This window comes from Triturus cristatus, chromosome 10 (genome assembly GCF_964204655.1).
Source record: "Triturus cristatus chromosome 10, aTriCri1.1, whole genome shotgun sequence".
Classification (NCBI taxonomy): Eukaryota; Metazoa; Chordata; class Amphibia; order Caudata; family Salamandridae; genus Triturus; species Triturus cristatus.
In genome coordinates, this window is record NC_140593.1 from 893,327,150 (window position 1) to 893,352,502 (window position 25,353).

At 43.5% G+C, this 25,353-nt stretch overlaps 1 protein-coding gene across 3 annotated transcripts in view; it reads right to left on the reverse strand.

The window, feature by feature from the left end:
- The window catches only part of SCAP (SREBF chaperone), a 654,188-nt gene that overhangs the window by 434,676 nt on the left and 194,159 nt on the right, over positions 1–25,353 (reverse strand). The window contains exons 1-2 of one of the 3 annotated variants that reach the window (XM_085628621.1): positions 17,826–17,910; positions 6,651–6,879 (exon numbers count right to left, since the gene is read on the reverse strand). In XM_085628621.1, coding sequence (XP_085484747.1) covers positions 6,651–6,772 — 122 coding nt within the window. In that variant the 5' untranslated portion in view covers positions 6,773–6,879; positions 17,826–17,910. Of the gene's footprint in view, positions 1–6,650; positions 6,880–15,395; positions 15,527–17,825; positions 17,911–25,353 lie in introns of those variants that run through there. The other 2 variants (XM_085628620.1, XM_085628619.1) reach the window with 2 other exon arrangements.

The following is a 25,353-nucleotide window of genomic DNA, read 5'->3' on the forward strand; positions in this document are numbered from 1 at the left end:
AAGCGATCATAATCCACTATGTGTGGACCTGGACTTAATAAGGTTTAAGGCTCCCCTTGAGCAAAGAGATACTTACTCCACCGCCAATGTTGTTCCATCAAATGACCTAAGGCGCCTTAAATGGGCTAAGATAAGTGAGCTACCCGAAGTACTAGCCAGCATTGAAAAGGATATAGACTTTGCCACAACTGAGCTTCAGGACATTGTAGAAAATCCAACGGCCCTGAAGCAACCCATTTGTATACACAATAAATTCTTTGGACAGCTACATATGTATTTTATCAAAAAGGTTAGAACTAAAAAGGCAGCTATTCCCACAACGCAGAAATGGCATGACAAAGAATGTAAAAAAGCCTGTGCACTACTAGGGGTGGCTATTAAAGAAGGTATCCCTACAGCGGTTCGAGCAGCAAGGGCTACCTATCAAGGGGCACAGGTAAAGGCAAAGAAAGAGTGGGACAATGAAAGGTGGGAGGAACTTAAGGAGGAGTGTGTTAGGAGAAACCCCAAACAGTTCTGGAATGTCCACAAATGGGTTAGAGGGGGACAGGCCTGCCAGCCCCAAAATCATGTCTCACAGTCTGAGTGGGTAAACTATTTTAAACCACAATATGCCACAAATGGGTATGAAAAAAAGAGGGCGGGTTGGTCAAAGTTTTTTACCAGGAGGCAGTCTTTAGCAAAGTAGATGTCGAGGTGGCACTGAAAACTATTATGGCTGAGAAGGCGCCTGGCCCGGATGGAATACCAGGAGATGTATTCCTGTACGATAAAGAGAGATGGTGTAAGTATATCTATTTATTGACAAGCACTATAGGGTGCGCCGGTCCCAGACTCCTGGAAAGGAGCAGAAATCATACCAGTTTTTAAGAAAGGGGACAAAGCGTACCCAGGAAACTATAGGCCAATCAGCCTAATAGACTCTTTGCAAAAGGTAATGGGCAGGTTGTTGCTCAACAAAGTTCAAGAATGGATCGATGAACTTAGCATACTATCGCCATTTCAAGCAGGGTTTCGAGCCTACATTAGTACAAATGACCAAGTGTTCACCCTGCTTTGTTGGAAAACGGTAACCCTGGGTAAGGGCAGTTTGTACGCTGTCTTTGTTGACCTTAGGTCGCCATTTGACCTTGAAGCCCGAGCTAGACTTTGGCAGACATTACAAGAAATGGGGCTACCACTAGACCTGTTGACACTTATCATTAGGATGCATGAGGGCAATACGGCTAAGGTCCGCTGGGACATGCAGGGAGAAATTACGGAATCTTTCCCGGTAGAGAAGGGAGTGCGACAAGGATGTGTGATGGCCCGACACTATTTTCCTTATACATCAATGGAATAGCGAACTGTATGAGGTCAACACCCACGGATGCCTCCTCACTAGCAGGTGAAAAATTCCCCATACTAATTTTTGTGGATGACACATTGATCATTTCCAAGACACCAAGCGGACTCCAGAGAGCTTTAACAATTTTTGAGGAGTTCTGCTCGAGGAGTGGTCTGGAGGTCAATGTGTCTAAAACAAAATTGATGACCTTTAACCAGCATAAGGCCTTCAAGGGGGGCATAAGAATGAATAACCTTCTACTCGAGCAAGTCAAGGAGTTCACTTACCTAGGGGTAAACATCCAGGAGGGGCTAAACTGGGCACACCAGGTCGATATAGCATCCCTAAAACAGACAACTTGCAGGGGTATTGCGAAAGGAATAGAACACCTCATTCTCTAAGATAATTAGCCCGGCAATAGAGATCTATAATATGAGTCATCAGCTCTTCGTTATATGGGGCGGAGCTTTGGGGGCATGAGAATTTAGTTAAGCTCACACTATCTGAAAACAAGTTCTTTAGAAACATTGCCAATCTGCCACAGAGTACCCCGAAACGTCCAATATTGAACGATCTTGGTAGAAAGTCAATTGCAGACACTGCCAAATTACGTCTTCTTTTATACTGGCGTAGACTCTGTTCCACCCCAGAGCTCTCAGACTATGTGGCTGGTTTTCTTGATATAATAAGGATTGACACAACGCACCAAATAAAATGGTTGAGAGAGCTTAGAGCTATCCTAGTGAATATTGGTATGTATTCTTTGTGGGTGGACCCAATAAACACCACTTTTCCATCCAAAAAGATCCTGAAGGCCAGATATTGGGAATCGGTCCAGCTTAATAGTGTGAGAAGTTGTGAGTCTCCTTCTCTAACAGGGCTATTTCGGGACTGTAAACCTATTCCTAGGCTGGAACAATACTGGGATTTTATTACAAAGCCCCATGAGCGGAAACTTTACTTCCAGTTTAGGGTGGGTACACTACCATTAAGAGTTTTTACAAGTAAATGGTCCAAACATAGCAATGACTTGTGCCTGGTATGCCAGTATGGCAAAGAAACACTGGCACATCTATTGTTTGAATGTATAGGATATATTGCTCCACGCCGTGTCTGGTTGACACCAATTTATAAGCTGTTGGGAACAAGAAGGGCCAGTGAAGCTGAAAAAATCCTAAAAACCGACACAACAGATGGGATTGTCATAGCAATGGCGAAATTCCTGGGATGGGCATGGGCAATAAGAGCACGTCACCAGGATTAGGCATTAGATTACATGAGATTATGTCATGCTGTACAGTATGTTTCTTCGGTGTGAATATTTGCCGTTTTTTAATAACCACCTCGCTCCGAAATCTGAAGACCGTATTACGAATTACTACAAAGTTTTATCATAATAACTTTTATTGTATTTTTATATTTGAACATAGTGATTTTATGATAATTGTAATTATACCTCCATTTGGGCGTGTTCCACTTTTGACATGATGTTTAATGAAATGATTTGAGATGTTTTATGAATTGTTGTAGATGTACTTTTGTGCGCTTTTATGACTTAACACGTCGAATAAAGCTTTTGGAATGATATGGCTATTGAGGGATGGGCTTATGCAGTGGCCTGGGCACTGAAGAAGCTGACACCATGCCTTTTTGAGATTCGCTTTTGAGTTCACACACACACTACAGACCCTTCAGATGGCTCACTCAAATGAGAGATGAGAACTCCAAACTGTTGAGGTGGTCAATTTCCCTACAGGGAATGGAGTTTACAGAGGAACACTATCATGAGAAAAACCACTGCGATGCTGATGGTCCTGATTCTTCCATTTTAGTGATGAAAACTCACAGAAGGTTGGGTAGTTCGCCTCACTTTCATTTGGGGGGGGGGGGGGGGGGGGAGGTTAACATGTTCAACCTGTCAGCCTTATGGCAGCCTTCACCCAAAGTTTTTGCATGCTCCCCATCTGTTTTGCTGACTTTGTTTTTGTTGGCCTTAGGACACTGTGAACTTTACCACTGCATATTTAGTTTACCAGTAAGACCCTAGTGCAATGGCATAATATATACCATGGCCTGTAAACTAAATGCTACTAGTGGGCCTGTAACACCCACTTAAGTAGCCCCTTCAAACATGCCACAGGCCTGCCAATGTAGTATATGAGCAGTTTTAAACTGCCTATTCGACTTAGCAAAATAAACCACTTCTCAGGCCTAAAACCCCCTTTTTAATACATATATGTCACCCCAAGGGTAGGCCCTAAACAGCCCATAGGACAGGTGCATTGTATGTCAAAGGATGGACATGAAGCTTTCAGTTTTACATGTCATAGTAGTGAAAAACTCAAATTGTTTTTTCACTACTGTGAGGCCTACCTCTCTTCTATAGGACAACATGGGGTATGTTATTACCTTAAATAAATGATACCTTTTGTTTAGGAGCAGGTAGAACTGTCTTGTTTGATGTCTAATGGATTGTAATTCAAAATCCTCTTCAATGGTAAAGTCTGATTTTAAGTCATAGTTAACAAAAAATGCCCCGTTTAGAAAGTGGGCATTTTCTAGTCCTAACCATTTCGTGCCTGCAACCTGTTCCTGGGTCATATGCCTAGGTGTAGTTTGCAATTGACCTTTGTGCATTCCTCTCAGACAGCCACACAATAGACCGACTTGATGTTGGCAGGATGGGTCATCCAAGCAGGATGGGAGAGTGGATCTATGCACAGCCCCACTTTCACTTCAAAGACACACTGCCTCTGCTCACACACAAAGAACTTCACACTAGCCTATTGTGACAGCAGACAGACTCGAATCAGGTCAGGCAGATGAGACATTTCAGGTACTTCTGTGGTGAGAAACCTCCAAACATTTCTTCCACTTGAAAGTTGCACCAGGTAAATAATTAGGCCCCTCAGACTCACTCTTCAGTTCTCTTCTGGACCTGCGGAAGACCTGCCCTGCTGCCTGCGGCCTGCTATGTACTTCAGAGGACTACTCTGCTGCATCAAGAGGATAGGACTGCCCTTTTGTCTGAAGCCTGTCCATGCCCTCAGGAGACTGCCCTGCTGCTTGAGACCTACTTTTTTGCTTGAACCCAAAACTTCGAGAGTGGCTTGGCTCAAAGGGCTAGTTGTCTGGCCTCTGATTCAGAGCCTCAGGTCAGAAAATGCTCCGACCACCTTGAACTCGAACCTGGACAGAGCCCAGGTGAGTGCTAACACTCCAAGTGGTGTCCCTCCAGTCCTGGACCTTTGTAAGTGGTGCTAGAGGTGCTCAGATAGCCCAGATCGAAAACTTAGGATTTAGACAATGTTCTGCTAAAAAGCGCTCTTAGAACCGAGAGGAGACCGGGTACCTACCTGCTTGCAGATCCACCTATGGTGCATCAAAGTCTGCCTGACTTCGCGGCAGATCCCGCTATGTTCTTCTCTGCAGCAGAAAATCCTGTTCAGCGGCTCCTCGTAGAGCCCTCATCAGCTACAGTGTGCATCATCCCGCTGGAGATTTTAGATTTCCATAAAAGAGACTAGTCCAAACGTAGAAATCTTCACCGCAACTTCATTCAGCGGCTCCGCGACAATGACGCCTCCTCCTCAGACACTGCCGGCTGCCTTGCCCCTCTGAACTTTACCTTCTCAGACATTTTTATTCAAAAATTCTTCTAAGTCCAAAGATAAAAGCAGACCGGGCCCAATCCACTTAAGGTGTCCGAACAGCGCTCAGCCATAACTTTTGAATTTGCCCCTGTATCGCGTGACTAGAGGTCTGCAGTTAACACTTTGATCTTTTAGGTCCTATTTTTCACACTAAAGTTTAAAAACTCATAACTTTGGGTCTACTGAATGGATTTTTTGTTTTTTTGTAAGTGTACTGGGCCTGACAATGGCAACCAGTGTGAACAACGATGGGCCTTGGAGGCCCTGCTCAACTTCCTGAAGCCAAATATCAGTCAGACCAATATGTTCTGCACTCTATGTAGTCCGTTGATGGCAAAGGCTGGGAGGGCCAAAGAGCAGGCACTGGTAATGTACAGTCAGAACATGATAGAGGCTTTAGCTACTGGGGATCTCATTAGGACCAGGATTAAAGGAAAGATTTTCTTCAGAATCCTCAGCTGATGGTACCAGCACATGACAACAGAATTAATCAGAGAGCTGGGTGCAAGTTCCTGGACCAGAAGGCTTTTTCTGATGGAATAGGCATTGTCCAACAATTACAATTTGGATGGCCAAGGGGATTCCTGACCAAGCATCAGCATCTCAATTTTGGTGGTACTGATCTTGAGAGAGTTAAGATCCATCCAATGGAAAATTTCAGAAAGACATTCACTAGTTTGATCATGAATGTCCTCTACCGATTTGCTGAATCCCAGAATAATCTTAGAGTCATCCTCATCATTTCAAATCCATACGCCATTATGATATAGGCAAGTGGATGGAGATAAATAAAAAAGAGAACGGGAGAGAGGGGAAGTGTGAAGGACACCAAAACCAACATCCTGCGGGAGTAAAAAAGAGGAGAAATTAAGGATTACTTTTTCTTAGATAACCGCTTTTCCGAGGAAGCCCAGTCTTCTTAATTTGCTGGGTCAAGATGGAACGGTCACTTGTGTCAAATGCAGCAGAAGGATCCAGCAAAATGAGGGCATGTTCTCATCCAGACCCCATCTGTGTTCATTTATGACTGCCACTGGTGCAATATTTGTTCTCAGGCCATGCTTAAACCCCATATGGAACACATCAAGTAACCAGATAATCATCTAGGAATCCAGAGAACCAACTGCCTAAAACAATGTCACCTATTTTAGAAGTATATGAAACTTGAAAAGATCTTAATCTGAGACTGGAGTGAGAGGTTATGGATTAATAGCTTAAAATCTGACACTGGGGGGTGGCGTTCAAGGAGTAATAGTTCTGATTCTAAGATAAGATGCCAGTAGTCATTCCATGAGATGCTAAGAAGGAGGAGGTTCAGAAGTAAGATGTTGTGGTGCAAGACTGAACATATTAGGAATAATAATTTAGGATTAAACACAGACCCAGAGAAAAGGTCAGGAACATGATGTCAAGGTATGAAACTGGAGGTAGGTCCAGAACTAAGATTAGAAAATGTTTCTCAGGTACAGGGTACTCACTGCATATGTCAGGTTTGACCAAACTTTTGGTAGAAATATTAGAAACAATTACAGTAAATCCAAAGATCCCCAGTACAGACCCAGTGGCTCAATGGTACTACAAAAACAAGCTATCAGCATGTAAGACTCAAAAACAGGGCTAGTGTTAGGGCTGGGAATAATGTTAAAGTTAGGATCTGTATGAAGACTTACCAGCAGGCTAGGATGCAGAGCCCAGTGAAGAGGATGATGGGGATAGGATAAGATGCACACAACAGACCATGGGTGTAAAAGGCCCGCGATATCCTGTCGCGCAGTTTGTCAGTCAGGCTCATCCTCCTGGGCTGCTGTCACCTGCCCGCCATCACGGGGTGTGTCAAGATGTTAGCAGAGGTAGGCCATAGATGGCAGCTTCTTTGATGTGCACCATGGGGTTAGGGGCCTGTAAAGCAAAAGTATAGAGGACATCAAGCATAGAAATTTTACAGAGTGTTACCTGCACTTTATATATATTTTATGTTAACAGGAATGTGATCTAGAACTGTAATTAAATAAGTGTTGCAATGCTAAATACCCATGAGCACTAGCGAGCCACAGATGTGTAGTGTTACCCCCCAGTTTGTAATTTTGTATTTTAGAGTCTGTTCTTTGAACATCTGAGAATAACCAAGACACATTTTGTTCACTGAACATTTTCAAGTCTGTAACAAAGGTGCATGTTTATATGAATAAATAGATCTATGGTCTTTTGTAAAATAAAAACATAAGATGTACAGCAGTAAACTAAAAAGGCCAAAAGCAATGTGAGTAAACTCCGAATACAAGAGCTTCAGAGCTCATACAGAATAATGGTAGTGAATCACAGTGTTTGTGTCTGCTTGTACCGTCATGCTCTACAACAGGAACCATTTGGTTATTTCAATCTCTGACACCTGGAGGCAACAGAGTGTCTGTTTAGTGCACAACAACACACTCACAAAAGATGCATACAGGCGGGAATTCAAGAACCACTGTTGTCGCTCTTTCTATGTATTAGAAATTGTATACTGCTACTTATTTATTTCTATTTTTTATAGGGTGGACATAATCTAAAAGGACTAGAGAGCTTTACAAAGGAAAGATGAACAATAAACAGGAAATAATGGAAATGTTGCGTGTACAGACATTTTTGCAAGACATAAAAAAGCAAGTTAAGATTGGAGGAGCTGGTAATACCGTTGTACAGAGTAAGATTTCAGGGGTTTAGGTACCAGGCCAAATAACTGTGTTGAGCAAAGTTATGCATAGTGTGAAGTAACAAAGTCCTTCAATTGGAAACTGATGTGCTGCAAAGGTGTCTCCATCAGCCTGTGAGAATTGGTTTGTTTTACAGGGAATGTGAGGGGTTCAATTCCAAGTTTTGAAGACTCTGTAGGCAGACCTTAATGTGCAGTGGGCTTGAGTCATTTGAGTTTAGCAAGTGTTGCGGTAATATGGTCAAACCTTTTTCGGTCCGTAATGATTTTGAGGCACCATGTTGTAAAGGGGGTGGGGCTGTATGGATAGCGGGGAGGCCAATGAGGATAGTGATCCTTCCTTCAAGTCACAAAATTACCAGTGCCTGTACAACTTGTCCAAGATCTTCTTTGGGAAAGAGCCACTTAATCAATATGATCCATCTTAGGAGGTGTTGGCCTCTATGATCAATGAGTCTTCAAGAGCATCAAGGTCTAGTTGGTGTTCTCAAATGAATGCTCGATATCTGGCATTTTCTATGAGTTCAGAGGAAAAAGTTGCTTCTGTGAGAGGCATAAGCCTATTGCCAGCTGTGTTGTTTTCGGGATGTTAGATGATCATTTCTTATGATTCAGTTTCAGATTCCACCTAGACATTGAGCTTTGTGTTCTGGGAAGGTAGTCTATCATGCTGTGGAAAGAGGACTTACTAATGTATGTATGAATTTATTTAGGTGTTTTGCTATACATTTGGCCTTGATATTTGCAAAAGGCAGACAAGTAGTTTTTGCTGCAGTCAGGGTCAGCCTTAGGTTTTTTTAAGTATAGGTTACCAAGTCCCTTCTCCAAGGAAATGTGAACAATGCTTAGGTTAAGGGATGCATTCTGGATGTTGTTCCACTGGGGAGTAAGGGGGCAATTGCAGATTCTGCTACGTTAGAGAGAATTTAGTCTAACTGATGTATAGATGGTTTAACTGAGGTGATTTTCTTTATGTCTACTTTAGAGAGAGGTTTAAAAGATGTTCAGGTGTCAGTCAGTAGTTTTGACTGGAAGCCAAACATACAAAGGTAGTCAGAAGAAATCAATGTAGGCATCAAAATCAGGAAGATGAATGAAGAAAATATGAACAGGGCACTTTCTTTAGAAACTGAAGCACAGTACAAGCTACTTACCTGTTATACGCAATGTCCATGGTCAGTATTAACAAAACAACTCTGGATAACAACTTAACTGATTACAACAGATGTCTAGAGCTCGTATAATTCTTCTCTAAGAATGACATGGGAGACTTCCTTGTCTGCCAAGTTTCTGATAACAGAACCAGATACTTGAAATCATCCACATGGATCCACATGCATCCACTTTGATGTGACGGTGAACAGCCTCTAAAAACGCAGGCATTACCACACATGCCTTTACAACGGGTATACATTTACCACGCAAAGAAAGTATATTTAAGGTAAGTGTGTGTAAATATGTATATGTGTGTACAAATATACACACACACACACAAATTAGACTTTAGGGGTGGGTAAGGTTATAGAGTGGTAAGGGTATTTTCAGGTGTATGGGGTGGCTAAGGTTATAGGGTGTTAACGGTATTTTTAGGGTTTAGGGGGTGGCTAAGAGTACAGGGTGATAAGAGTATTTTTAGGTTTAGGGGTGGGAGGGGTATAGGGTGATAAAGATATGTTTAGGGTCTAGGGATAGCTAACGTTACAGGGTAGTAAGGGTATTTTTAGGGCTTGGGGTGGGTAGGAGTATAGGGGGGCAAGGGTATTTTGGTCAGGATTTAGACGTTGGTAGGAATATAGGGTGGTAAGAGTACTTTTTAGAGTTTAGGGGTGGTATAGGGTGGGAAGGGTGAATATGGGTATAGGGTGAGAAGGGTGGTTTAAGGGTGGATAGGTGTATGGGGTGAGAAGGGTGGTTTAACAGGTGTATAAGGGTATGGGGTGGGAAGGGTGTTTTACGATTTACGGGTGGGTGGAGGTATATAGTGATAAGGGTGTTTAAGGGTTTAGGAGTGGTTAGTGATTTAGGATGGTAAGGGTGTTTTGGGAGTCGGGTGGATATGGCTATAGGATGGTAAGGGTGTTTTAGGGTTATGGGGTGGGCAAGGGAATAGGGTGGTAAGGGGTGGGCAAGGGTATCGGGTGGTAAGGGTGTTTTAGGGTTATAGGGTGGGGTGAGGGGCCTCTTTTCATTTAAAATAACTAAATAAAGAAGGGGGGTCTCTCCTCCAATAAAGAAGAAATGCAGATATATATAGTAATATAAAAAGGGGGTCTGGGAGTATCTCCCCCAAAACAATAAATATATACATATACCCAAACAATACCCTTTCAGGCATAGAGTGATGCATAAATTATGCAAATACAAAAGCCGAGAACTCTGGGTAGTTTGAGTTAAGGTGGAAAGCAGCTCCAGTATAGAGCACTCTCAACACCAGCGACACTCTAAATTTGCTCAACTCAAATGTCTGCTTTTCTATCAAAGTCTTTAAGCGTAGGATTAGCACAGTGCCATGCACCCCGCGGTATAGAGAAGGACAACTTTTTTTGCTATTCCTACAGCAAAATCTTTAAGCATAAGATTAGCACAGTGCTATCCATGCTGAGCTGTAAAATAGCCAAAGCCTTTTACTCCTCCAGGCAAAGTATTATAGTTTGGCATTGGTAAAATACCATCCAAGCCAACCTGAAATGAATAAAAGTCTTCAAAAGAAAGACCTATTGCATTGCAAATGCTTGTTTAATCTGGAGGCCAGTTTCGTACAATTCCAGTTGACCAGTTACAGCTTCATAGTGCATCTGAATATTCCATCTAAAAATAAAGGATCAAAGAAATGGTGGCTCTGTCATATCCTTCTGAGCAGGTTGTTGATGTAATTTCACATAGCCGCAAGGACGGCGCTCCTGACCTTATTGATTTGCCGCAAGCACTATTTAAGGATAATCCAGTTTGCTGGTCCGTGAAGCTTGCCACGTTGTACAATCACGTTCTCAAGAACAACGCAGTTCCAGAATCCTGGCATGGTGCAACTGTACATCCTATTTATAAAGGAGGAGATAAATCAACTCCAGCTAATTATAGTTCGATTACCCTTCTAGGTAGCAATACAAAAATGTTTGCTTCACTTCTGCTGAAAGATTTGGAGGATTGGGCTGATAGAAGGAAAATTGTGCCCATAAACCAAACTGGCTTTAATAAAGGTAGTGGAACTCCCACTAATTTATGTGCTCTTTCATTACTTATGTATTGTATTGTGATTGCAGTACTATAGAGCTTACTACCCCTGATGAGGTGTCAAAGTGCTTTTTAAAACGAGTAGCAAGCTACTTCGGAACCCATAAAGGATTAGTGGTGAATTAATATAGTGAAATATGAAAGCAATTTGAGTGGTGGATATGTTCGTCTGTTATTTGGATTGAGAAGGACTGCGGAGGGATAGAAGTGGGAAAAAGGTTTGCATTTATATAGCACTTGTTACTCCCAATGAGGTGTTGAAGTGCATTTTCGGTTAGTAGCATGCTACTCCGGAACCCATAAAGAATTAGTGGTGAATTAGTACAGTGAAATATGAAATTAATTTGAGTGGTGGGCATGTTAGTCTGTTATGTGGAGTGAAAAAGATAGTGAAGGAATAGAATAGAGAAGGATTTAAAATGATTTTTCTTTATTTTGTGTGTGCCTATTTTGGGGCTCATAGCAGGAGGAGGAGGCTGGGGATGAGTAAAAGGGAGGTGGAGGAGGAAGAGTCAGAGGGAAGGGTTTAGAAAGGCTCGATTTGGGGTATTGGAATAGTAAGAGAGATATGAGATGATGCAAGGAGGGGTAGAATAGGGAAGGGTCTAGAAAGGGTTATTTGGGGGATCATGTTTATAATATTATGGCGTCCAACTCCACCTTACTTGCCTGTTTTGTAGATTTTAAATCTGTTTTGACAGAGTTCCAAGGACCATACTATAGGAAAAACTGAAACTATAGTGTATTCCTGGACTTTGCTTAAGGCAATCCAACTCTTGCATCATAATACTTGAATTTGCGTAAAGATCGGCAAAGGCCAGAGGCTCTCACGCCGTATCCCAACCTTCACTGGATTGAAGCAGGGGTGCATGCCCACACCCCTGCTGCTCAATTTGTTCATGTCTGATCTTTCGAGTGAATTAGAGCTTGTAATCTCGCACTCCCTGAAGTTGGGGGGATAACTGCATTCCAACATGATGTATGCGGACAAAGTGGTTCTTCTCAGCAAAACACAAGCTGCCCTGCAACGGCTGATTAACAAATTATAGGAGTACTCACTGCTAAATAAACTGGAGGTGAATATAACAAAACCAATGGTAATCATTAAAAAAATTATATAAAGCAGCATTCTTGGTTTTCAAACCAGCGCACTGAAGGGACCCAGGGGTATAAATTCTTTAGGATTAATGATCTATTACAAAGGATAATTTTTAGCTCATGAGCAGAATACCCAAGTGAACGGCCCAAGCACTACTATCTGCATTCATAACACTACAAAACGCTGAAGGGCCCACTATTTGATCCAAAGTGAACGTAGTGAAGGCAAAGCTTTTACCAACAATAAGCTATGGAAATGAAGCCCTGAGTGGCACTGATGCCCTCTTACCTGATAAAATTGTGATAAAGACATAAAAGCAACTGTTCCGCAAGCTGAGATCAGCCACTCCCACGCAGGCTCAATCAGAGTTTGGATTACTTAACCAAGTTATAGCTACGCAAGGTGGCAACTTAATTTTTTGTTACATGCTGAAATCAACAAAGTCGGACTCATTAAATTCTTTGCTTTGGGATGAACTGATGCTGAGTAATTCCAACGGTCCAGCTTGTCTATATTTAAAAGAAGCATTAGCAAGTTTGGGAGCGCGAGACCTTTGGAAAGCCTCAATCATTGTACAAGCTTTTAAGAAATATATTAATAGGAATATGAGAACACTGTGCCGCCTACAGGATCAATCAACTTTAACTAAGCAACTCCATGCATGGATGGTGATAAATGGCTAGAAGGTCCTACGGAGGGCACAATATTTTTTCGCAGGGTATCAGTCATATAAAATATAGATGTATGCAATGTTGATTAGGTTACCTGCCAATCTCCCACCACTCAAAAAGGTCTGACGGAAGAGAAAACAACTTATTTAGCTTATTCAAAGAAGCTAGCATCTCATTACACCACTGGATTTGCATTTCCTCAGGCCTTATGAGGGAAAGACAGAACCTTTTATGACATTGGTTTAATCAAAGGCAAATTCGATGATGTCGACAAGCTGTCATAGGTGCTTTCAATCTGAATGGTCCCATTCTAAACATAAACGTGGTGATATTCCTGTTGCAGGCTGAAAAGAAACTCATGGTATCATTATTGTGCTTAGATGATTGATGGCTATGTAAACTTTAGTAACTGAAAGGAAAGATGCCTAGATGAAATCTATGAAATTTTTTGAGGAATGTACAGATGGTTGGTAGCTCGATAATTTCCACTTATGGGAAAGGCAAACTTACTGGGGAAATATTCTCATTTACAAAAATTATCGAGCAATGAGTTGTATTCATTTTATTTTCTGAACTATTGCGTCGTCACTTGATAGTTACTTTTTATAGGAAGGCAAAATGACCATGGAATAATTCTAATTTATGAAAACTATTGAGGAATGTGGTTATTTAGTTTTAACTTAAGCACTGTATATTTGTTTGTATGGTTGTAGTCAGTTAATACAATGTTTTAAGTAGCTAAGCATAAAATAAAAACTTGACTTAAGGATTTAAAATTCAGATCACCTTGGAGGAAGAGGGAAAACAAATGGATTCTTGTGATAAAAATCTCATCTGTTGTTCTCTATTCATTTTGTACTAAGTTCTCTGTAGAGAGGGGAGCTAAGAGTGAGAATGCTGCATCCTTAAATTTTCTATGTTAAATTGTACCTGTCTGATTTTTTTTTCCGTTTTCAAAGTTTTAAATTATACTTTTGCTGGTTATGTTGACGATATAGAAAGCTTTAAAATAACCAGTTTAATGGGTGTTTCGATTCGAAGGTCCACCGAAATGAAATGAAATGAAAAGGCGATTTGTAGAGCACGAAACAATCACCCGAAGGTGTCAAGGCGCTTACTCATTTAGGCTGGGAATAGACAGATCTCAATGATTAAACAGCCAGGTCTTTAATGCCTTCCTGAACGCTAACAGATTGTTCTCATGTTTTAAATATAGTGGAAGTGAATTCCACAGCCTAGTAGCACCTAACAAAAAACTTCTACCTCCCCAAGAACATATTTTTACCTTGGGGACAACCAGATCATTAAACAAGGATGAGCGAAGATTTCGTGCTGGGATATAGCGTAACAGATTCTGTTTTAAGAAACCTGGTCCTATATCATGAATGGATTTAAAAACAATACAGAGGGCCTTAAACTCTATACGTTTTTTTATTGGCAGCCAGTGAAAGTCCTTCAATGCCAAAGAGACTGATTTATACCTCGGAATGTTCATTAAAAGCCTGGCCGCGGCATTTTGAACTACCTGAAGTTTGGCTAAACATTTTTTACGAAGATTAATAAAGAGCCCATTGCAATAATCGGCTCTCGAAAGAACAAGTGCTGAAATCTCCAATTTACGAAGCTCGGCTGGAATAAAAGGGATGATTTTTCACAAAATTTGCAATGTATGAAAGGAAGAGGAGGTAACCTGATTAACAGGATACTCAAAAGACAGTTTGGTGTCAAAAATGACTTCCAAATTCTTAACCTTCGTCACTGGCTTTGGAAGTGGACCCAGTTCTAGGGGCCAAAGATCTGGTGACCAAAAATTAGCATGAGCCCCAAACAGTAGCACCTCCGTCTTGCTAGAGTTCAACTTTAGACAGTTAGTAGCCATCCATTTCCCTACTTGGTGTAGGCAAGAATGGAATCGCTTCACAGTGTCAGTGGGGGATCCTGACACTGAAACAATAATCGACATTGAGACAACAGAAATAAAGAACGTTTTTCTAGCCAGGAACTATAATTCCTATGCTTTCACTGTACTGTATAACATTAATTACTCATTATGATAAAGTTTACATTGAGGCCTACGGGTTTGCAAAATTCTTAATCAACAACCGAAGGCTCGAGAAGCTCGAGATTAGAGGCATACACGCCTGCAGCTCGAAGAGACTCCTGCTTTTCCTACGTTTATCCTCTGATCTAGTCTTACCCGGCAAACTTGCTGACAATATGTCGTTGCAAGTTAAAATCAATACCGTCTGTGCTGAAAAACGACGAGCCATGCGTGCCACCTTTAACGCTTTGCAACCCTGCCACTGATGGCTGTCGGTGTCGCACCAGCTTGACGGTGTCGCACTAGCTGAGGCGTCAAAACTCACATGCAGAAAACTTCACTTACTCCAAGTAATAGCTCTAGTCACGATACACACTTGCACGACCCTAAACAATGTGGTCTGAGTAGTAAAATAACTATCTTTAAACAGTAGGTAACCACCGGAAAGGTCTGTGCCGCTGGCTTCGTGGTTTCTTTGCTGTAATTAGTGCCGGAGCTACTTTGCAAGGCGTGGAAACCATAGCAACATCTCAAACTCTTTATGGTTTATATAATCTCCTTTCGTATCAATCCACAGCAATCACAAGCTCGGGTGCTTAGCTTAGTTACTTCTAGCACGGCGGGCGCGGATACGGTTTAACACAGCGTGAGCCACGCCTTCAAGCCTAAGTCTGTACTCACTTCTCACTGTCGGAAACGGGCTACGGAATCCCAATTTCCGTGCGTACAGCCAAAGCCGAACACCTTTGCGCAGGGGAGGGACCCGGCACACGCATCGCTGTTCACGTTCTACGTCTACCCCTGACAGAGGCACGGATTGCTGGACAGCAGAGCAGGAAAGCCTTCACGACCCTCCACCACCCAGGAAGTGAAATCTGACCGCTGCCAAGAGCACAGACGTGCACCTGACGGAGGCTCTGGAGCGGAACACTAACTAAAGAAAGAACACACCGGAATGATTTCCAAAGACATATACAAAATACCACTGCGGCCAGGGATGTACAGACACATCCATGCATACACCATGGCACATTCACAAATATTTTCGCACAGAAAAGCACGTCACGTGGTCCAAAATCAAACATCCTCGGGGTCGGGCGGGACCTGGTATGGACAGAAGCACGGGAAATGAGCTGGCACAGAAGCATCCAAGGGAAAGGGCTGGTATGCAACAAAACACACCAAAGGTCTGGCAATAGGTTGGACTGATCAAAACCAAGAGGTGGGGGTGGGGGGGGGGGGGGGGGGGGAGGGTGTCCGCGCAGGGGCTGGGGGAGTTAAGGGATGGAGAGAGACAGAGTTAATGACAGGTTGGGGGTGACGAGTGAGAGAGAGAGTTAATAACAGAGGTTGGGGTGAGGAGAGAAAGAGACAGAGTTAACCCCTTCCCCGCTCATGACGGAACCACTCCGTCATGAGCCACGGTTGCGCTGTGCTCATGACGGAGTGGTTCCGTCATGCTGTGGCCGTTGGCGGCCGCTCCGCCCACGCGGCGCTAATTCCCCGCCTGTGCGGGCGATTAGCGCAGTGGGCGGAGACGTGACGGAACCACTCCGTCATGAGCACAGCTCAACCGTGGCTCGTGACGGAGTGGTTCCGTCACGAGCACAGCGCCACCGCGCTGCCCCCAAACCCCCCCCCCCCCAGCGCCGCAGCGGAATTCCTGCCGCGGCGAAGGGGTTAATGACAGGTTGGGGGTGAGGAGAGAGAGACCGAGTTAATAACTGAGCTTGGCTGAGGAGAGAGAGAGCGACAGATGTAATGACAAGAGGTTAGGGGTGAGGAGAGAGACAGAGTTAATGACAGAGGTTGGGTGGGAGGAGAGAGAGAGAGAGACAGAGTCAATGACAGACGTTAGGGGTGAGGCGACAGAGAGAGAGCTACATCACAGATCAGGCCACCAGTTCCAGCTGTGGAAGAACCGGTTTCCTCACAGCAACCATCTGAAGAGCGTGGTCTATCCAGAGATCGGAGGAGGGCATGCGTACTGCCGCAATCCCGGTAACCAACACGAGGGCCCCTGGTGCTTCACTCAAAATAAAAACGTGCGCATGGAACTGTGTGATGTGCCTCCTTGCCGTAAGTATGGATTTAGTCTACGTATAAACTGTTATGAATTCTTTGCTGTAGTAGATAAATATTTTTAGGTTAGGCTCTACACTCATATTTTCTATTTTTTCCTACCGCATGACTTGAGTGCATTGTTGAAATGGTGGAAATAAAAGGCACAAAAAGAGATATGAATTTTGACTTGAGAAGCAGTAAAACAAGGTAAGGTCGGACCTTGAAGACCTCGGAGCGTAGGGTTTTTGCCTACTTATAACAGGAACATTCTCTAATTAAAGCATGTACATTAGACAGCACAAGTAGGGAACAGAGAAAGTCAGTCCTGCTCATCGTTTTCAATTTGTGAGGTCACTTCACAGTGCTACTCCTCTCAGTGCAGGGTGTTAAAGTACTTTACATCACTCTCCTCCATCTTGTGAGCTGCAGCCTACATGTGCCCCAGATTGCAATGAGCAGAGTCAAGGAAGTGGTAAGGAGGCAGACTAGTACTGTCTCTTCCCTAAAAAACGATTTTCCCTACCTTTGATTGCATCATCTTTTCTTTTTTTACATTTCTTTAACGGTCTTTGCCTGTTGTTGTTACAATTTAAAATTGTAGTTTTAACCTGCCTGTGATTGCATAATTTATCACCTGTTATGTGTTTAAACTTGTGGTTTTTCCTGCCCGTGACTGCTTCCATTTAACCTGTTGAATTGTGGGATTTGCAGTCCAAACTCTGTAGTTTTTCCCCTCTCATTCCCCAGCCGTGACTACCAGTTTTCCCCTCCAAATTTCTCCTTTGCTCTGTGCTAAGATCTGTATGTTAAGCAGTGCACCCCCAGCCACCATTTTGTGTTAACAAGTCAGTGAAACCAGCCACTCATCCCCCCCCCACCCGCAACAGGGATATTCTACACCAGAGGGTGCTCTGAGACAGCAGTAATGGGCTGTGTGCTGTTTAAACTGTATTTAATAGGGACTGTGCACTTTGTTTTTTGGCCAGGAGAGGGAGTAAGGTTTTATTCAAACAGTATTGTTAAAGCACAAGTTTGTTAGGCCCTTACCTGCACAAGTCCAAAGTGTGGATTGAGCCTGTCTGTCTCCTAGGAGATTTCTGAATAGAGCAGAAGCTTCCAACTCCATGGCCAGCAAACCTTGTCTGATGTAGCTGGGACCTTATATAGTCTGCTATTGTTTGGTACATTTGTACACTTTGGTGGTCGTATCTGGTGTTTCTACTGGATTAGGGTTAGTGTCCTCATTGGTTGGGAATTTGAGGGTTCTGATTGGTTTCTGAGTCTGTGATTCAATCAATGTACGGTTGGGGCTAGGGTTAGGATTTCTATTGGAAGTAGGGACTAGGGCTTCCTGTGTTATTGGTTGTTGGGGCTAGGGTGGGACTAGGGCTAGGCCTTTAATTGGAAGTAGCAATTAGGGCTTCTGGTGTGATTGGTTGCTGGACTAGGTGTGGGACTAAGAGTAGGGTTAGGCTTTCTATTGGAAGTAGGGACTAGGGCTTCCCGTGCCATTGGTTGCTTGAACTTGGGTTGGGACTACTGGTAGGGCTAGGGCTTCTATTGGACGTAGAGATCTTTTTTTTTTTTTAAACTGATTGGTTGCTTGGACTAGGGCTAAGATTGGCTGTAAGGTCCTGGTCTCCTACTGGTTCCAGATTTTAGGGGTAGTGTTGTGATTGCATAGTGTTAGGGCTAGGGTTCCCATTGGCTGGAGGGGACACCTGATTACTAGGACTAAAAAAGGCCAGGGTTAGGGCGTCTCAGTCCGGGCGTCGAGGCTGAGGGCAGAGAGGACAAGGGCAGTTGTCTGTTTGAGCCTGTAGGGCAGAGAGGACAAGGGCAGTTGCCTGTTTGAGCCCGTAGGGCAGAGAGGACAAGGGCAGTTGTCTGTTTGAGCCTGTAGGGCAGAGAGGACAAGGGCAGTTGCCTGTTTGAGCCCGTAGGGCAGAGAGGACAAGGGCAGTTGTCTGTTTGAGCCTGTAGGGCAGAGAGGACAAGGGCAGTTGCCTGTTTGAGCCCGTAGGGCAGAGAGGACAAGGGCAGTTGTCTGTTTGAGCCTGTTCGAGACTGGTCGGGACTAGGGCCAGAAATGCTGCCCATGTTCCCATTCAGTAATACCCACCCACAACTTATTCTCACTATAGATATGTACCTATCTTTGTGTATTGCTTTGTATAAACATGTAGAATAATTATGTTGTTAAAAAAAAAAAAGAAAAAGAAAAAAATCATCTTTGGTCTACATGTACTTACTTCCATTGTGCATCTACGTACCTCCATGTACTTGGATCTGTGGGTCTCTTACTTTTCTCGTGAAAAAGCATATCCAATGCACTACCCTATCTCTTATCCTGTACCTCGATCAATATCTTTAATGTACATATATTTACCTCCTTTATGCATCTATATACTTTCAATGTACTTATGGATCTATATATTTATCACTTTCTTCTAATTTGGCATTTCCAATGCACTACCCTATTTCTCACCCTATACTTCTCTCAATATGTCTTCTAACCCAACTTTCTGACTCATCTCAAACTTCTTTCTACTACTCTTTCCAAAGCATTACCCTATCTCTCCCCCTATACATCTATCAATATATCTTCTACATCCACTCTCTCATTTATCCCATACCACTACTATGATCCCCAAAATAACCCTTTCTAGACTCTCTCCTACTCTACCCCTCCATGCATTATCTGGCACCTCTTTTACTATACCGATCCCCCAAAACAAACCTCTCTAAACTCTTCCCTCTGACTTTTCCCCTCCAAAAACCCTTTTTACTCACCCAAAAGCCTCCTCCTACTGTTATGACCTTAAAAAAAAAAAAAAAGTTCTTCACTCTTCTATCCCTCCACTATCCTTTTCAATAAAAATAACAGACTAACATATTCACTTCTCAAATTCCACATTCCACTATACTAACTCACCACTAATCCTTTATGGGTTTCAGAGTAGCGTGCTACTCGTCAATAAAGCGTTTCAACACCCCATCAGGGTTACAAGCGCTATATAAATGCAAACCTTTTTTCCCTTTTCTAACCCTCCCCAACCCTTCTCAATCCAAATAACTGACTAACATATTCACCACTCAAATTAATTTCATGTTTCACCATACTAATTCAGCACTAATCCTTATGGGTTCCGGAGTAGCGTGCTTCTCGCCAAAAAAGCGCTGCAAAACCCCATTCGGGGTGGCAAGCGCTATATAAATACAAACCTCTTTCCCTCTTCTATCACGCCATCTACCCTTCTCTATCCAAATAACTGCATAACATATCCACCACTCAAGTTACTTCATATTTCACTATACTTATTTTCAACACTAATCCATTATGGGTTCCGGAGTAGCGTGCTACTCGCCAGAAAAGCACTTCAACACCCATCAGGGGTAACAGGTGCTATATGAATGCACACCTTTCTTCCTCTTCTATCCGTCCGCTATCCTTCTCACTCCAGATAACTGACTAATACCCACCACTCAAATTACTTTCATATTTCACCATACTAATTCACCACTAATCCTGTATGGGTTTCCAGAGTAGTGTGCTTCAACACCTCATCAGGGGCAACAAGAGCTTTAGAAATACAAACCTTTTTTCTTCTTCTACCCTTCTGCTATCCTTCCGAATCCAAATATCTGACTAACCTATCCACCACTTAAAATTTACTTGCATGTTTCACTATACTAATTCAACACTAATCCTCTATGGGTCCCGTAGTAGCATGCTACTCGCCGGAAAAAGCGATTTGACGCCTCGTCAGGGGTAGTAAGCGCTATACAAATGCAATTACAATACAATACAATACATTCCGTCTGTTTTACCAATGAGCAAGCAGGGACTATTGGGCCTCAGCAATGGGGGTGGGGTCGTTTGCCTCTGATGTCCCAGGGCCCGTCTCACTTTGCTACTGGGCCGAGTGCAACCTCTTCGCCACTTGACTCTCAATGGTAGCGATGGCGAATAGGTACAAGCATTTCAGGGAGGTAGTGTTGAAGTACAGCAAGGTTGGAACTCAGGGACCCAACAGCCTTATAACTTCACTGTCCAGCCAAGTGCTGGCATTTGTAAAAGAGAAGCACTTTGATACACAAGCCTACACTCTAGAAACACTCGGGTATTCAGAACCTCTGGTGCAGAGTCACTGTTCTTTGGAAGAGGGTGCCCTTCTACTTCCCCTCCCCCCACTCTGTCTTAGCGTTAGAGAACCCTGTGAGGCACAGTCCGGAGGTGGTGCATGAGTGAAGCGGTCTTCGAGTCAGCGCCCTCTTGCGTGCACACGCGGAGTCTGGGTCCCAAGATTCTAATCAGAGCCTCCTCCACTTTGGTTGACTGGTGAGTCGGTAGGTCAGTTGGGCAGACCGCCAAGGTTCAAGGTGGCGAAGCAGTCTCAGGTCTGGGTAGCCACAGTTGGGACCCTTCTACGCAGTTCACAGATCAGCTGCAGCAGCGTGGTCTAATGAGATGCACATCCAGGCAGTGTTTTGGACACATAGTGGTCAAGTGTCTCAATGGCAGAAGCCTCACGTACCGCGGCCTAGTTGCTCAGGTAGACTTTGGGGAGGTGTCACAGGCTAGCCACCATGAAGTCAATTCAAGAACACTAGGGCAGTGACACGGCCTTTGTAAAAGTATCTTCAGTGGCACAGTCTGCTCGGACACACTTGGGGTAAGTGCTACAGCTGCAACAACAGAATCTGATGAGAGGAACATTTGGATGAGTGCCATGAGCTTTGTGATAGTAGTAACCACTTTGGCAGGGGAGAGTGCTTGATAACACTGGGGGCAAGTGCAACAGCTACAACAGCAAAGTCAGTCTTGAGCACACTTGGGGCAAGTGCCTCAGACTGAGCAGCTAGATATCGATGGGGCATTCTGCTCGGTAACATTTAATCAGTGCTGCGGCTACTTTGCTTAATCAAGGGTGACAGGCTCTGAATCAGGAACACCCCTGTCAAGCTCTATGGAATCTCTGTGTTAGACTGACCCACAGCTCTGGGGTTAACTACTCTTGCTCACAATGGTAGCCAGTCCCTCCCGCAAGCTTGGCTCTCTCCTTCCCTCTTGTTCCAGGCATGGTACTCCCAGGCATTTCAGGACAGGAAGACAGCTCTTCCTCTAGACCAGACACCACCTCACCTCTGGGAAGCTGCCCGTCAGACAGACATCTGTTCTGGTTGTGCATTTCTCCACTGGGTACACTGCGGAACACCCCCTGCTTGGTCAGAGAGAATGTGGAACTGGACCAAGTGCGTCAACATCTCCCACTCTATGCTGGTTCTACAGACTGGAAAGGTGTGCAAATTTAGAACAGGTTTGGGTCGTTGCCCCTTTCATCTGTTCTTCTCAGACTGTCTTCTAGATTCAGGGTTGTCTCTAAGTTGGAATACTGAAAACAGAGGCACAAGGAGGTGTGAGTTTCTGCACCTGAGCATCAACAGCCACACCAGCAGTAATCAGGAAGAGACACAACAGGTTGGTCACTTCTAAAGGACCACATCACGCTAGGAACAGCAGAAACTACAGTCGCACCCTTCATTCCTACATCCTTACCATGTACCAAATGGCAGTGTTTAGGAAGGCTAATCAGCAGTCAATAGAGTCTGACAGCAAGCAACAGATGTACAAATGTACAAGTGGTCCTCCAACTATTTTATGTCCCCTTCTTTGGCCTATTAAAAAAATATGTCCAAAAGTTACCACATTTGATAAAATATTTATAAATTAATTTCTAATATGCAGGCATAGTGATTAGAAATGGATTGGTAAAGCAGTAGAGCAGCTGGCTCCTCTAATATCTCCAAATTGTTACAGGAACTAACCTACTACCCCTTTGGTAGTACGATAAGCTACAATCTCAAAAAGAGGTTTGTCTTAGACAAGAACAAAAATGGTGGAAACAATTATGATCCTGGTGAAAAAGAGAGATACAATCTATATATTAGGGACTATAAAACTATGATTTTAGCTGGAAAGTTGGACTATTAAACCAAGAAAAGTGAATCAGCGAAAAACTCTGTGAGAAAACGTTTTTTAATAGTTAACTCCATGGCAAGTCTGAACAATGCCAAAAAGATGCTGATACCACAAGAGCAGTAGGTAGGTGGAATCGTGGAACCCAGGCCCAAACCAACAGGGACACAAATATGAGTAGGAGAAAAGTCATGTGTTTAACAGAATAAAACAGAACAAAGATAAGGTCCACACCAAAGAGGGTTGAGGGCTGGAACGAAAAAGTTAACGAGGCCAAAGAGTGTGCCTGTCTGTGGTACCAGTATCGCCCATATGGCCATAAGGGGCAGAGAAAAGTTGAAGTCAACATCCCTATATGGGATACTATGTACATATATAGCTCACAAAATGCCTCTAAAACATCCGAAATAAGGTCCCCGAGAACAGGGAACAAGGCTATAGTGCATCGAAAACCAAACAGAATACCCACCACAGAGTAAGTGCTAGGGTAGGAAAAATATTGCAGCAAAAAGAAGCTATAAGAACAGACTCCCAAGAGACCACAAAGCAAGATATGTTCTAGATGGCCAGAAATGAAACCTGCCACTGACAGCGTAAATGAGAAGAAAAGTGTCTGCAGAAAGCAGAAACATCACACCAGGTGTAATGTGGAAGAGAGAGAAGTACTCCGCCCTATGAAGGCGGATGAGAGTCAAAACAATTCGAAACAAACTGTCCCCGACAACCCTAGTACAATAACAGAGTCAAGACTCCATACCACCATGACTATCTCTGAACAGGCATAAAGCAAAGTAGGCATGCACACCAAAAAGGGAGGTGCCATCAGAAGGCATGTCAATTAAAGTACCTTGCATAGCCTCCAAAAACCTGGAAGTACACAACCATGCATGCAGACGTAGAGCTATGGAAGAGGCCCCAGCCCGCCCAACAGAATCAGTGGTATCCATACCACAGTGGATGCTAAGAGTGGCAGCTTTCTGCCCATCTGGTACCAGGGGAGCAAGAGCATTCCGGGCTTTTTTCGGAAGGGAGGGCAAGAGGCGTTCCACTGAGTCCCACAAGGCGTGGGAGAAGCGAGCGAGGACACAATAAGTGTTCAGAGAGCACGGGGCAGAGCCAGAAGAAAAAATATGCCTCCACGAGCGCCAAATTTCCTGGCCTCTCTTTCCGGAGGTACAGAAGGGAGAGAATCAATATTTTGGGTGGCTATAGCAGCCTGAACCACAAAGCTCTTAGTAGAGGGATGTCCAAGGAGACAGGAGGGACCGCGGCCAGGCAATGCCTGTGAGAAATGGAGCGATCCACAGGGAGCACCGTTTCAGGTTTAACCCAAGCACCCAACAGGATATCGAAAAGACAGTCACTCTAAGGAAGTACAGGCTCAACGTTAGACTGGTCAGGCTGTAGAAGGCCAATTGAAGGGTCTGTTGATAATGCCACAGAAGGAAGTTGTAAATTCAGTACAACATCAAGTAGGCCGAAAAACAGCCAGAGGAACTGCAGTGCATATCCACGTTGCTAGCGCAGAAAAGAGGGAACTGATGTTAGTGCATCAGGAAAGGGCTTATATGGACTCAGTTGATGTCACATTCGGGAGATGACGTCGCTGCAGAATCATGCGCCGCCATCCATCGACGCGCAGAGGTACTGCTGAAATAATTTCCAGATCCAGTCTGTCGCCTGAGGAGGATTCTAAGGTAAGGAATGTGCGGCTAGATGTCTCTATCAGATCAATCATGTCACATCATGCTTCTATACCCTGAGAATACTTAAAACAAGCATTTTCAATGCAATAGGTCTCGCATTATTAAAGTTTGAGCTGTTGTCATTGCTAATAATAATGCAACACCAATAGCAGCTCAAAGATTCAGTAATATGAGACCTATTGCATTGCAATTGTTTTTTTTAATTTTTAATATAGCACGAACTTGAGTGAAAGGTGTGTATTTATGTTGCATTGAGTACAGTGTAATTATGTGCTGTGTTATTATGTGGCACAGAGTGGTATTGTGTGGAGTGTATTTATCTTGCATTAAGTAGAGAGTAATTATGTGACGTGCAATTATGTAGTACTGAGTGGTATGTGGAGTGTATTTATGTTGTATTGAATACAGTGTAATTATGTGATGTGTAATCACACAACCACACACACACACAACCACACCCACAACCACACACAACCACAAACACAACCACAAACACAACCACACACACAAATACACAACCACAACCACACATACAATCACACAAACACACACACAACCACACAACCCCACACACACAACCACACCCAACCACCCAACCACACTCACATACAACCACACACACAACCACAAGCACACACACATACACAACCACACACACAACTTAAGGGAATCAGGTAACGGAAAGAGAAAGAAGTCTATCCAAAATCACACGTTTTCAGTCCAGTCAGAAAGTATGACTTAGCCCAAACGAGTCCTTGTTTTGTAGCTAAGCAGATACAGTCAATTATTTCAGTAAGCCTGACGCGACATTAGAAAAAGAGAAGTACAGTGCAAATTATTAGGCACGCATTGTTTAACTTGTAACCACGTAAATATTTGCCACGCATTT